At 44.7% G+C, this 14196-nt stretch overlaps 1 protein-coding gene across 5 annotated transcripts in view; it reads left to right on the top strand.

Moving 5' to 3' along the window:
* Positions 1-14196, top strand: part of NF2 (NF2, moesin-ezrin-radixin like (MERLIN) tumor suppressor) — a 94481-nt gene that overhangs the window by 65311 nt on the left and 14974 nt on the right. For 2 of the 5 annotated variants that reach the window (XM_084648984.1, XM_084648988.1), the window contains exons 14-15: positions 7236-7366; positions 9079-9238. In XM_084648984.1, the coding sequence (XP_084505110.1) occupies positions 7236-7366; positions 9079-9238 (291 nt within the window). Of the gene's footprint in view, positions 1-7235; positions 7367-9078; positions 9239-11572; positions 11618-14196 lie in introns of all 5 variants that reach the window. The other 3 variants (XM_084648987.1, XM_084648986.1, XM_084648985.1) reach the window with 3 other exon arrangements.

Here is a 14196-nt window from a genome sequence, read left to right as displayed (position 1 = left end):
CTGCTCAAAGCAGGATCAAACCCCAACTAAATCATTGGAGGAGGAGAGCAGGAGGTGGCTAGGCTACAGAAAGGACAGGAGGAGGCTGTTACTATTTTTGTAACTCAGTCTTCCATGAAACAAACTGGTAGCAGATATGCTTTATAAAAGTTGCTAAGTTGTTCTCAGAGCTCTTGAAGCCCATGGCCAGTGTGCTTTTAGGTTTTTTTATGTTACCAAGCAGGGAGAATTAGGCTTATTTAGCGCCAGTATGTGAATTTGAGTCTCAGATCAGCAGGAGTAGGAGGCTTCTTTGCACCATTCTTCAGTGACTCAGTTGGGGCTGATTGGCTCCAAAGGGAGTTGTTATCAGGTTCCCATCAGTGGGAAGGCAAGAGGGTCTCTACATAGCTAAGGGGGGAACCCCCTTGAGGCTCTGAGAAGAGCGTGATGGATCCTTTACAATCAATGATATGCTTTTCAGATGCTACTCTTGATCTCAGCTCTCAGCAGCTGCCTTCACTCCCTCTCCTTGCTTAATGATCTACCCCAGCCCTTTGTTTTTTTCCATTCATGGTACCTCTTGTATCTCATTATTTCAGTGTGCCCTCAGCCTACTTCACTTTCCTTGGATACTGAACACTCCAGGCAGTTCTAAATATTGTCTACCTTTCTTTGATCCTTTTAGCATAACCAGTTCTCCTGTGCTTGCCCCAAGTTTTCCAGCTGGCAAGGACAAAAGATGATGGCAACTTACAGGGCATGACTGTGACATGGCTTTGTCTTCATTCCTTCTGCCAATCAGTGTCTTTCATGCCTTCAGGCACTTAAACCTTACCTCTTGATATGTTTATATTAATAAATATAGACTAACATGCAGACTGTTAGTCTATATTTATTAAGTGCAAGAGACTGGTAGTGCAGCATTAAGGTTGTGCAGTTAAAATCACTTCAAGGGAGGAAAAGCAAAAGTTCTTCGAGTGATGTCCCTTTTTGTGCTCCACTTCAGGTGTCAGTGAGGCCCAGCACCGTCAACTGGAGATTTTCGGCAGCAGTGTCTGTCGGGGCCATGTGTGCATAGTAGTGGTTTTGTGCTGCTGTTGGCACCTTGACTAGTGCACGACCTGACCCCCTCAGTTCCTTCTCAACCATCCTCAGCCTGAGACAGAGCTCTGGGGAAGTGTTCCAATGTCATCTTCTACAAGAAATAGTTTAGATAAGTTAGTTGTATACTTAATAAGAGATTAGTTAGTTCAAAAAAACTTTTCTTACTTCATCATTGTTCGCCCTGGGAACACTCAACTGCCTGAATGATGCTTGGTTCCCCAGGCTTTAAGAGTTGTGGCCCCTGCCGCAAAGCGATGCCGCCGGTCTCCAATGGATACTCCTTGTGTTTCCGATGCCTTGGTGAGTTGCACAACCCTCAAAAGTTTGCTCACTGTAGTAGTCTCAAAGTGAGAACCAGGTGTGACCATGATCTCCACCTCAAACTGATTCTTATGGAGAAATCACTCCAACCGAACCGGGACAACAGACCTCCCCATCCACTTCGGAATCAACTAAAGACAAGGCTCAGTCCTCGACAGTTTCGAAGAAAAGAGTATCGACCTCTCCGCAGAGAGAACCACAAAAAAAGAGACTTTCTCCTGACAGGTCGCTGTCCTTGGTTCTGACCACCACACAGGTGAGCACCTTTAAGGCACTGGGCACCTCCAGCACTGTCTGTACTGGGCCATCTGCTGAGTCCAAAACAAGAGACACGGAGTCAAGGCATAAACATAGACATGCCTCCTCCACGGCACCAACCGCAGTGGTGTGAGAAACTGCACAGAGACCCTCGCTGACAGTCATGCCGCCACCACCCGCGCCATCGACTTTGTCAGCATCGATGGACAGAGTCCAAGATGGTGCCACCCACACAGGCTAAATCGAGCTGCAAGACACTGGCTCACTCTATGGCTCCATCTAAGACTACATTGTCGGTACCACAAGTACTGCAAGCAATGGCATCACAACAATTTCTCAGTCAAACAGACATTTCAGCCTCCTCAGTACCTCAGTCCCCCTTCTTCAGTACTGATGGCTCTCCAGAATGCATCGCCACAGACCAGCCTATACTGCCTGTTGCACCATCAGTGCTGAGTGACGAAGAGAATGACGAAGAGGAGGAGAGTGCCTTTTCTTCGCAGCATTCCTCCCCTACAGAATGTGGAGTAGCAGGGGGACCCTTTACGGTCTAAAACTCAGCATAGGCACGCAGTCCATCCATGGTATAGACAGCCCTGGATGTGTCCCCCTATGCCAATCCCCATGCAATGGCCACCCTAGGCCCCATAGGCGGCATACAGGGCTCATGGTATCTGACCAGTATCTCCACCTACAGGCGAACTCAGATCACCTCCACCATCCCCCAGTCCACAAACCTCAGTAGCCAAGGAGAACACTGAATAAGAGCCCTCTTCATAAGAGCGCTGACAATTGCTCTTCATCGTCAGATGAAGCCATTATGCCACCACCTCTTACCGTGGCATATGATTTCAGTTTCAAGAACTCTTCAAAAGAAATGCATTGAGCAAGGACAGCCCCCTGGAGGAGGTCCAGGACACACAGTACAAACTATTACAGATTTTACAAACCTCGTCCACCTCTAAGATCTTCTTGGCCATAAATGACACTATCCTGGAAACAGCAGAGAAGGTATGGCAAACACGAGCTACCATCCCACCAACGTGCAAGAGGGCAGACGGGAAATATTATGTGCCAGCCAAAGGAATGGATTTACTCTTCTTCCACCCAACCCTCTAGTAGATGAGGCAGCAAACTAACGTGGCAAGCATCCACATTACAGGTCCACTCCACAGGACAAGGACCGCATGAGGCTCGACCTCTTTGGGAGGAAAGTCTATTCCTCAGCAACTTTGCAGTTCAGAGTAGCCAATTACAGTGCTCTCCTACAAAGTACTACCACAATAATTTTGGCAAATTATATGAATTTATCAACAGCCTGCCGGAAGAGAAGCAGGGCCAATTTAGAGCCATATTGATGGAGGGACAACTGGCAGCCAGAAAGGCCTTGCAAGCATCCCTGAACGTCGCTGACACAGCAGCACAAGCAACAGCTACAGTGGTGGTCATGTGTAGGGTGTTACGGCTACAATCTTCAGGAATTCCAAAAGAGTTGCAAGTGAAAGTAGAAGATCTCCCTTTCGATAGGGAAAAATTATTTTCCACCAAAACCAATGAGGTCTTGAGCGACTCTCTGCACACTGGGTATTTACACACGTCCCATCAAACGGAAGCGCTACCAACCATACCCACAACATAGAGACGCATCATTCCAGAGACCCTATGAGACGCAAAGACAAAGACTGAGACCATCTCTGGCTACCAACAGTCTCATCACAGCTGACAGTGAACAAACAGTTTTGAAAGATTGGTCCAGGGTCTGAACAACCTCCCCCACCAGACAGCACCACTGACAAATACATCTCGCTTATTTGGCCATCGATTGCGACCGTTCATGGGCAACAATCACCATGGACTGTTGGGTCTTAGAGGTCAAGATTGGCTATGCTATCCCCTTTACCTCTTGCCCACCCACCTTACTCCTGTCCCCATCCCTCTTCAGGTACTCTTCTCATGAGCACCTTCTATGACAAGAAGTAAACCATCTTCTTCAACTTGGTGCTGTGGAACTATACCTCTGCAATACAGGGGGAAGGGTTTCTACTCCCATTACTTCTTAACCCAGAAGAAAAACTGGGGATGGAGGCCTATCCTAGATCTCAGGATGCTCAACAAGTTCGTCCAATCCCAGAGATTCAAGATGGTCACACTAGGTATGAGAATACCTGCGCTGGAATGTGGGCACTGGTTTTCAGCCCTCAATCTACAAGATGCATATTTCCACATTACCATACACCCAGCTCATAGACAATTCCTGCAATTCACAGTAGGAAGCAACTACTACCAATACAGGGTTCTACCCTTCGGTCTTTCCACTGCACCAAAGGTCTTCTCCAAAACTCTCAGGGTAGTTGCAGCACACCTTTGCAGACAAGGAACAGTGATTTTCCTGTACCTAGACGATTGCCTCTTGAAAGGCCCTACCCAGATGGCAGCGACAGAGATCACCCAGAGAGCCCTCACACTCTTCCGGAACCTAAAACTATAAATAAACATACAAAAGTCAACCCTTGTGTCCGTGCAGCAGTTGGACTTCATCGGGGTGCACCTTGATTCCATACAGGTCAGAACGGCACTACCAATGAACAGATTCATGACAATGATCAACCTCATCTCAGTATTCAACACTAGTCCACAAATCACTGCATGAACCTGCCTGTAATCATTAGGCCATAAGGCAGTTACAACCTTCATAGTAAGACACACAAGACTGAAAATCTCCAATTGACAGCACTGGGATGCACCGACATCTGAAGTGGAGCACCCACAGGGATACACATCTTGAAGAACCTCAGTCACCACACCAGGTGAGTAACCTTTTCTTAAACCGCCTCAGTTTAGTAATCACCGTTTGCGCTGGGAATTTCTCACCTTCACTCGTTAAAAGTTTGAGTAGCAGCCATGTTAGTCTGTATTCGCAAAAGGAAAAGGAGTACTTGTGGCACCTTAGAGACTAACAAATTTATTGGAGCATAAGCTTTCGTGAGCTACAGTTCGCTTCATCGGATGAATTTGTTAGCCTCTAAGGTGCCACAAGTACTCCTTTTCTTGTCACAAGTGTAACCTAGGTTTACTGCAAATGAGAGACGTGAGATGGGAAAATATTTCCCCCAGATTTGAAGCTGTTGTGCCTGATAGCACTTTGTGTATAATTGGTTTCACTGTTCTTTGCTCCCTATCCATTCTCTGGTGCATATGATCAGTTAGCCTGTTCTTCACCTGCTTAGGTGGCTCTTCCATACAGCAACAGTGAAGAGAGGGAGGATTGTAGTTGTATAACCACAGAAAGTTGGCATGGGAGCTCAGCAGATGTAATATCTGAAACTACTGTTCAAATTTGTAAAACTTGTAATCTAGTAACTTTTTGACAAAGTATTTAAGGGCAAAAAAGGAACCATTATCATCATCTAGTCTGACTTCCTGCATAGGCCAGAAAACTTCATACAGGTAAAGCTGTCCAAAGTGCCTAAGTCCCACTGAAAGTCCATGAGATTCAGGGTCTGTCTACACTGCAGTCAGGAGGTGTGACTGCAGCAAGTGTAGACTTACACAAGCTAGCTTTCAGAGTAGCAGCCGTGTTAGTCTGTATGTGATCTAGCTAGCTTGAATAACAATAGCATTGAAGCCACGGCAGCATGGGCTGAACAACGCTTCTTAGGACACTGGGTATATACCCAAGCAGCTAGCCCACGCTGCCATGGCTTCATTGCTATTGTTGTTCAAGCTAGCTCGATCATGTCTATGCATGCCGCAGTCACACCTTTGATTGCAGTGTAGACCTACCCTTAGGCTCTTCAGTCACTTAGGCACTTTTGTCTATTTTGTCTCTCTCTCTGAGATTCTGGAATTTAGAGTCACAGGTGTCCCTTTGAAGAGTCTCACAGCAATATTAACTTGACTGCACTGCACACAAAAGCAGCAGGATAAGCTGTGTGTTGGAAAAGAAACAGGAGTAGGAAATGGTATTTACATTGCGTGCACAAAGTGGGTAAATGAACGTAACCCTGGTGCCAGGCCAAGCATCTAGCTTCAGCTGCCTTGTTCTCACTGCTTTTGCTTGTACAATATGTTCCCATTTCAGCTCCGGTTCTTCAGGACAAATGAAATGATGTCTCACTGGATTTGCTCATGGCAAGTGAGGGACAAGCTCCTATTGACTGTGAAGTTTATGCCTATGGCAAGGGAGGGAGGGTTATTGTGCCGAGTAAATCCATTGCTATCCCATCAGACCTACTGCTGCCAGCCTTGGACTAGCTATAACAGTCCTTGGATTATCTTAATCTAGGGAGCAAGGGAGGGAGACCAAGCACAGCATTCTAGTCTGTGAAATTCGCAGACAGTTCCTGCCCTCGGTCCCAGAGTCAATACACACAAAGCATGGCCTTATTCTTGACAGTTATTGTCAAACCTCCCACCAACCTGTAATCCTTTAATAACACCTTTTGCTATGATCCCCCAAGACAAACAAAGTTGGGGCAGGTCAGCCTTTGGCTAGGAGACCTTAAAGGAATAGTGTGTGCGGGAATTGGTGTTGGTGATTTTAGTACATGGCACTCTTTCCTTTGAGTCAATAATGGGCCGGTTCCTCAGCATAATACTAGAGGATGGTGTGTGAGAGATGAGGTGCCATCTTCCAGATGAAGCTTAAAACGGATGTTCTGGCCAATTGTGACAATTGAATATACCATGGAACTTTGCAAGGGTCAGGATGTGTTGTGTCTGAGGTCCTGGCCGATTTCTGATTTGGGTAATTCCATTCTGCCACCCTTTTCTCTGCACTTCCAATTGATTCTTCTGTCATAGAGGGTTTTGTACTAGCACCCTTTGCTTCCTGTCCTTAACTGGTATGCAGTTTTACTGTTAAATAGCTGCCGAGTTTCACCCCAGAGGCAGCTGCCTTCCAGCAGTCTTTAGTGATCCTTGTATATATATTAAATAAAAATAATACCTAGCTTTTATATAGTGCTCTTCTTCAATAGATCTCAAAGGTCAGTAGTATTTTCCCCATCTGTAAAATGGGGATACGGAGGCATGGATAGGCAAAGTGACTTGCCCAGGGTCACTCAGCAGGCCAATGGTAGAGCTGGGAATAGAACCCAGGTCCGTTGAGTCACAGTTCAATTCTCTATGCACTGGGCCATGCTGCCTCTCCTAAAGCGCTTAAAGTGTTAGAAATCCTTCAGCATGAAAGGCACTATGTTTAATATAAGTAGTTATCTTTTATTTCCACTGTGGCATATGCTAGGTTCTTCCGATGGTTTTGATAATGAAGGTATGAGTCACATTGTCCCAGCAATACTCTCAGACCCCTGTACACAGTAAATGAGATACTTTCTTGATCAATGTCGTTGGAGGCAGCATAACGTCCTTCAAAAGGGATGCAGTGAATTAGCACATCGCCAGCATTGTCTATGCAGTCAGTGAGCCAGCTCTTCACTAAAGCACAATTACGTAGCTTCTTGTATTACAGGATCAGCCATAGTCTTATCTTTTTAGCTTTCTGCTACAGAATGCTTCCAGATAGCAGTGGCTGTGTGTCCAAAGATGATTAATCTGTGCTTTCTCTTTAGCAGCCCATGAACTCAGGTATGACAGCGCTGCCTGCTGACCTGCCAAGTTTCAACCTCATCAGTGAGAGCCTCTCCTTTGACTTCAAGGATACAGACATGAAGAGACTTTCCATGGAAATAGAGAAAGAGAAGTATGTAGTTTGCTTCAACAGTCTGTGTGCACAAGTCAGAATAGTTCCTTGTCTAGCACAACTGAAAATGAATGTTGTTACGCCTAATGAATTTGGCCTATTGTTCTGAAATGGTAGATCTCTGATTGGTGGCAATGTGAGGCAAAATGGGAAGGCCTCAACATTTCAATCTGCTGGAGCAGTCCAGGCATGTGGTGTAGTTGTTAAGAAACTTAGTCTCCTGTCCTCCAGGATGGGTTCTCTATGTTGCCCTGGTGGAATCCTGATTCATTGAGACCAAGAGCTTAGCAGGATTCAAAACAGGTTTGAACAATGAAACCTGTTCAGTTACCATGTTAAAAAACGGATGGGATATACACTCATCTGCTGTGGACATGAGCTAGCTACTAACTTCTTGGGATTTGAATGAAATTTCCCCTATAGTCTGGTTAGTCCGTAACTATCCATTCTGGGATTTCTTGAACCTCTCAATTATCTGGTGCTGACCACTGTTGGGGTGAGAGATTCAACTAAATGGACCACACTCTGATACGGTATGGCAGTTCCTATGTTTTTACCGTATATGGGAAACTTGAGATACAGAGAGATTAAATGACTTGCCCAAGGCCACAAAGGAGAGGATTAGAGCTGGGATAAGATCTCAGGAGTTTCTAATTTCCAGTCCAGTGCTTAAATCACTAGATCACATCATCCCTCTCTAACCACACAGCTCAAATGATAAGGACAAAAATATTCTGTCTGTGTTGATCCACTGCAGGAATGTCTGCACTCTTCAGGTGCTTGGGTGCAGTTCGTAACAGGGCCTCACGCTTAGCAAGGTAACCGGGGATGTGCTGGTATTTTGCAATCTCTGCATGCTTGGCCATGTGTTTATTGCTTGGGTCTCGGTACTGAGTCACAGTCTTGATTGCCTAGAGTGTGCTAGGCAATGCATTATGGGAGACAATTAAGGTCAAGAGTGACTAACCATTTTAGGGTTCAGAGTAGCAGCCGTGTTAGTCTGTATTCGCAAAAAGAAAAGGAGTACTTGTGGCACCTTAGAGACTAACAAATTTATTTGAGCATAAGCTTTCGTGAGCTACAGCATCCGACGAAGTGAGCTGTAGCTCACAAAAGCTTATGCTCAAAGAAATTTTAGTCTCTAAGGTGCCACAAGTCCTCCTTTTCTTTTAACCATTTTAGATGCATCAGTTTTTGGGGTCCTTGACACCTTAAGGAGACCTATATTTGAGACAGTGCTGAGCCCCCACCCTCTAAAAATCAGGACTCTTTAAGACATTTTAAGGCACCCAAAATCACTAGTCACTCTTGGTAAATCTGGCCTAGATGAATTGAGAACTTCATACATTTTGGTAGACTGGGTTTATAAATACACTGTAGCGTAGAACAGCATTGTTCAAACCGGTAGCTCTCATTGGAATTGCAGAGGACTAACCAGCATCATGCTGCAGCTACTAGCAGAGATGCGGAGGTGTATAAACATCATCTGGCCATGCTAAACTGGCTATTTTTTCATACCTACATGACATAGTTTTGCTCTTGAATTGGCTATCTGGCATCTATTTTTAATAATGAACAAACTGCTCAGTGTAGTTCATTGAACAGCATAAACTAGTGTAATCAATTTCATGCTCTGGGCATGATGAAATTAAAAGCCCCTATCAGTTGTCATGGAACCACGTAACCACAAGGCTGTGTATTATGTGTGCCAGAGTGGAGTACATGGAGAAGAGCAAGCACCTGCAGGAGCAACTGAACGAATTGAAGACCGAGATTGAGGCGCTGAAACTGAAGGAGAGGGAGACAGCGCTGGATATACTGCACAACGAGAATGCTGACCGAGGCAACAGCAAGCACAACACTATTAAAAAGGTACCCAGGTTCCTACCTTGCCCCTGATGAAATCTTCCTATTTTTTTAAACAGGGCTTAGACTTTGCTCAAGGAGTCAATAATAATATTTTGATTTAGGTGTTTGTCCATGAATGCTTAATCCAGACCACGATTTAGGGAGACTGTACAAGAACTCTAGGTAGCTCAGACTGGTGTGTGTGTGTGTTAGTTACAGCTTGTCTTCACTATGGGGGTAAGTGAACCTAAGTTATGCTACTCCAGTTACGTGAATAACCGTAGCTGGAGTCGACATAGCTTAGGTCGACTTACCCCAGTGTTGTCACTGCGCTGTATTGATGGGAGATGCTCTCTGGTCAACATACCTTACTCTTCAGAGAGCTGTACCAGAGAGTGCTCTGCCGTTGATTTAGTGGGACTTCACTAGATCCGCTAAATCTATCCTTGCTACATGGATTGCAGCAGCATGGATCTTCCCTTAGTGAAGACCAGCCCTTAGTCTGGGAACTAGAGAGCCAGGAAAAAACACAAGGGTCTCTTTTTGTCCAGCAGCTTCAATAAAGCATTTTCTTTATATTCATCACAGCTGACTCCTGTCTATTTCCATGCTGTGAGAGATACTACACTATACATTCCTGAATTATGGATCCTAGGTGGAGAATCCTAGCCTGGATCTAGGCAGCCAGTAGTCTCAACCCTTCCCATCTCATGGGAAGACAAAAGGGGGCAGGTGGGTGTGTCAGGTTGACTGGTCCTAAATCTTGTAAAGCTTTAAAAACTCATAGTAAGATTCTTGAATTGCACCTATTCCATGAGGTAATTGTTCATTACCCCTTGTTTCAAGTCACTATCTGGATCCAGGAGCTACCTGTACTTGGCCAAAGGATTTAAAATGACTCTGCCTTACTGGCATCAGCATTAAGCAAATGAAAAGATCCCAGCAAAACTTATCCCTTTTTAAAAACTGATCCAATTTCTTCTGTTGCTGAGAAACTCTGCTACTCAATCCCCCCAACAGGGGAAATTTTAACAAGGGGCTGATTTTATTATTATTTTTATTATAATGGGAAATCCAAACATAAGGAGTGGCTTCCACCCAGGCTTTCTTACAGTCTTTCTTTTGAAGGGTTTAGAACTCCTAAGATGTGCCAGAGGCTACAATTTAAAGGGGACAATGCCAGTGTTAAAAGTCACACTTTAAAAATTAGATCTTCCCTGTGTTACTAATCCCACCTGAAAGTATTAAAACAAAGCATTTCAAAGTTCTGATTTGCTCTGCCTTTCACCATGGAGTGTTTGATTTTACTGTCCCAACTGAATGAGGAACAAAGAGTAAAATAATCTAGCAGTTTCACTTCCTAGTTCTCCAGTTCTAGCCCTATGCTGCCTGGGTTTCCAGTTGAGAGAGAGAGAGAGAGAGAGATACTGATACTTAAATGCTCACAGACCTTGTGTTTTTAGAGTCTGGAAGCCTTTTTGTTCATATTAGACTTTGATAAAGCTCTCAGTTTACACTGCTGGAGAGTCCCCTTTTAAGCTGAAAATGCTAAATTTGACCTCTGTACACAAATCTCAAAAGCTGTTGGCAGAGAGGAGAGAGAGTCCCATTTGTCTCATTCAGGAAGGTGGCTAGGCATTCATAAATCGTGGGTGAATCGTCATTGCAATCAGGACGGTCTACTCAGTCTTTGTTCACTAGCTGAAGCTTGAGTCTTGTCCTCTCCGCTTGTCTTCTGAAGTATTTTCTAAGGGGGCAGCAACAGAGAAGCTCTGGCACCACTAGGTCATGTTGCCTAGTGGATAAAACACTGGACAAGGCCTCAGAAAATTGGGGTTCTGTTCCCAGGGCAGCCACTGCCTGCTGCCCTTGGGCAAGTCACTTCACCTGTGCCTCAGTTTCCCCATCTGTAAAATGGGGTTAATGCTACTGACCCGCTTTATAAAGCGCTTTTGAGATCTGCCAACGAACAGCACTACCTAAGAGCTAGGGATTATTGTTATTTATTATCTCAGTCAGTGGAGCAAAGATTTTTAAAAATTGAGTCTGTTAGCAAGAGGCGTTAAAGTAAATACTCAGACAACTTGTTTCATGCCATCTGGGTATGAGGAGGGTTTTAATCTTTACCACTATGACGGAAGTGGAGATTTGAGACACCTGACATAGAAAATTATATCAATAGTTTTTCCCTACTTAACTAATAACCCTCTCACCTCTCCTGGACACTGCTAAACACTCCAGCCCGACGGGCAAACTATACAGATTGCACAAATGACTTGGTGCTGCTCAAATCACAGAGGAATTTGTTTTTTTTTGTTTGTTTGTTTTGTTTTTGTTCATTTTACTTTGCTGGTTTAGCCTCAAGCCCAAGGCAGAAGACCTATCTGCATTTGAGACTTCAAAGTAGGTTATTCCAAGGTACTCTGTGTGTGGTGATGGGATCACCGTCTGTAATACTAACCTGCGCATGAGCTTGCCTGTGAAACATGCTGCTATAGCCAACTGTCAGTGCTGCAGCCCCCAAAGTGCACCATGAGCCTGAGCCACCTCAGCAGTGTGCTTTGCAAGCACAAGAGCCAGTGCTATGTCCCGTCCCACCCTTATGTGGATCAGAAGAGCATGTAATAGACAGCAGGATTGTCATGTCTCATCTTGTTTGTGGGGTTCACAGCTTTTGTCTATTCACTTCTGTCCAAAGTCCTTGGTGGTGTCCTCCTTGATGAAAGCTGAACTGGGACAGTAAGTGAGGAGTGGAATAAATGCGGAATGCCTCACATGCCTGATCCCACTTCACTGCATGTGGGTGGAAATCTCCCAGAGAAATGGATGACCTTTGCAGACTCTGCAGGGTGTTGCAAAGTAAAGTGGAAGTTGCTTCCTCCTCCATTTGCTGCGGATGAAAATTCATGAGTTTAAAAAAAAACCAAAAAAACCAACCTCAACTTAAATTCACTCTTGATGCTGCCACTTGTGCTTCAAAACTGCCCTGTGGAAGCCATGCCTCTGTCTCGGAGCAGAGCAGCCGGTGAACATAGAGTCAGCATCTCTCGGCTGAGAGCTGCTTATTCAAGAGTGGTGTCAAGGGAAACAACTGAAGCCAGCCGGTATCTGGAAGCATCAGCCAGGCAGGCGTGCAGCTAAAGCTAGTCCTGTGAGACTAACACAGTTAGAATTGTTTGCCACAATTGGTACCCAGAGACTGGTATTCTCAGTTTTAAGGGCCGCATTCTCGTTCCTTGTCTGCAGTCCTGTAGAATCCTGGAAATGGAAAAGACCTTTAAGTCCCGTCTTGCCCATCCCATTGGGAGCACAGTTGTTCTCTATAATCCGTTCTCCAGGGCATTATCCAATCCATTTTTAAATGATTCTGGTAACGGTGCTTCCTCTGGGAACCTGTTTTATTGATGGAATGTTAGCTGAGCAGCAATGTTGCCTTTGTCTCTTTCATAGCAATGCCTACATTTCACAGTGCTAGTACCATGGGGGGGTAGCGTGGCCAGACGAGGAGTCTGGACAGGGAACCAATGAATCTTTCTTTATTGCCCTAATCTCTAGGGGCCAAATTCTGCTCCGTAACAGGCACACCACTCCGTTGCAGTCAGTGGGATCAGAATCTGACCATTGCAGCCTAAACTAACGCTACCATCTCTCAAATTTTGTCTCTTTCTCATCTTTCATCCCTCTGCTGCAATGCTTTTGCCCTACTTCCTCTCCCCGAGTGTACTAATGGCTCCTGCTCAGTTATCACCATGTCTGTTGCCTACAATATGTGCTTTTTTCTAAAGACTTAGCTTCATGGATTAGCCTCGGTCTGTGATGGCATGTATGCAGTTTACTGACTTGTGTGCCTTTGTCAAGATCCTTTTGATACCTCAAACAGCTTCAAAGGTGGTATCTCTCTTTACCATAGCCAAAGAGAAGCAGTTGTGTCCTGATCTTCAGACACCAGAGGGCTGCAGTAGGTCCTGTCGTAGCATTGAAAGAAGAAACTCTGTGACTGCGTGCCACATTAGTAACCTCTCTCAAATGCAAGCAGAAAGCCTCTTGGCAAACTTATTTTGAAATGCAGTGTTCTGTAGTGTTGTGGGGATCAGGTTGGCCTAATACATGAAAGGCCCCTGGTTCAAAACCAGGAAGAGATGCTTCAGTCTTCGGAGGCAGTGCAGCCTGTGGATAGAGCACTGGGTTTGGAATCAGGAGACCTGACTTTTTCTGGCTCTGCTGCTCTGTGCCTCAGTTTCCCCATCTGTAAAGTTGGGATAATGGTTCTTTTCAGAGTGCTTAGAGTTGTGTGGATGTGTAAGAGCTAAGTATTATTTGGAATTTGATTTTATCATTGTATTTTAGTTCATTTCCTATTTAATGATACACTATTACTAAAACTGGGGGAAAAGAAAGATGCCCAGAATTTCACCTTTCTGGATGTTCAGTTTTGAGTCATTTTTCCTTCCCTGCCGTATTTTATTTTTCAGATTGATCAGTGTTGTTGCAGGATCTATTTCTGAATCAAAGATGTATGCTCCATGCAAAAAGTAGCAACAGTCAGTGTAGGCAAAAATATTAGTGCTTCTTTTATAAAACAAATAATCTGCAACTCCAGTTTTACATGTGTGAGTGGCATCTATAGGCTGAGTGTGTGGAGAGCATTCTGTTCAGTTAGAGCTCACCCAGAGGGATGATGTGATACAGGTTAAAGTGTTAGCCATAGATCATTCAGTACTGGATCTTGAATCTGCATTGTTAATAGAGTGGTTTGGATGCTTATTTGAGCTGTCCAGACCTCTTGCATCTACACGGCTGGACTGTGAATCATTCAGTCAAGATTTTGTATAAGCAATCTGCTCCTTGCTGCTCCTGGCTGAACTGCAGGTGCCCTAAAAGAAGCCATTCTCATTGTATTTTGGCATTTCCTGCCCTCAGGATCAAAGAGGCCAAAAAAATGAAATGAAAGTGTGTAAAGTGGCATTGAATGACTTCATTCA

The sequence above is a fragment of the Lepidochelys olivacea genome, assembly GCF_965140295.1.
Source record: "Lepidochelys olivacea isolate rLepOli2 genome assembly, chromosome: 15".
In the NCBI taxonomy this organism is placed as follows: Eukaryota; Metazoa; Chordata; order Testudines; family Cheloniidae; genus Lepidochelys; species Lepidochelys olivacea.
This window is presented reverse-complemented; position numbering and strand designations above follow the sequence as displayed.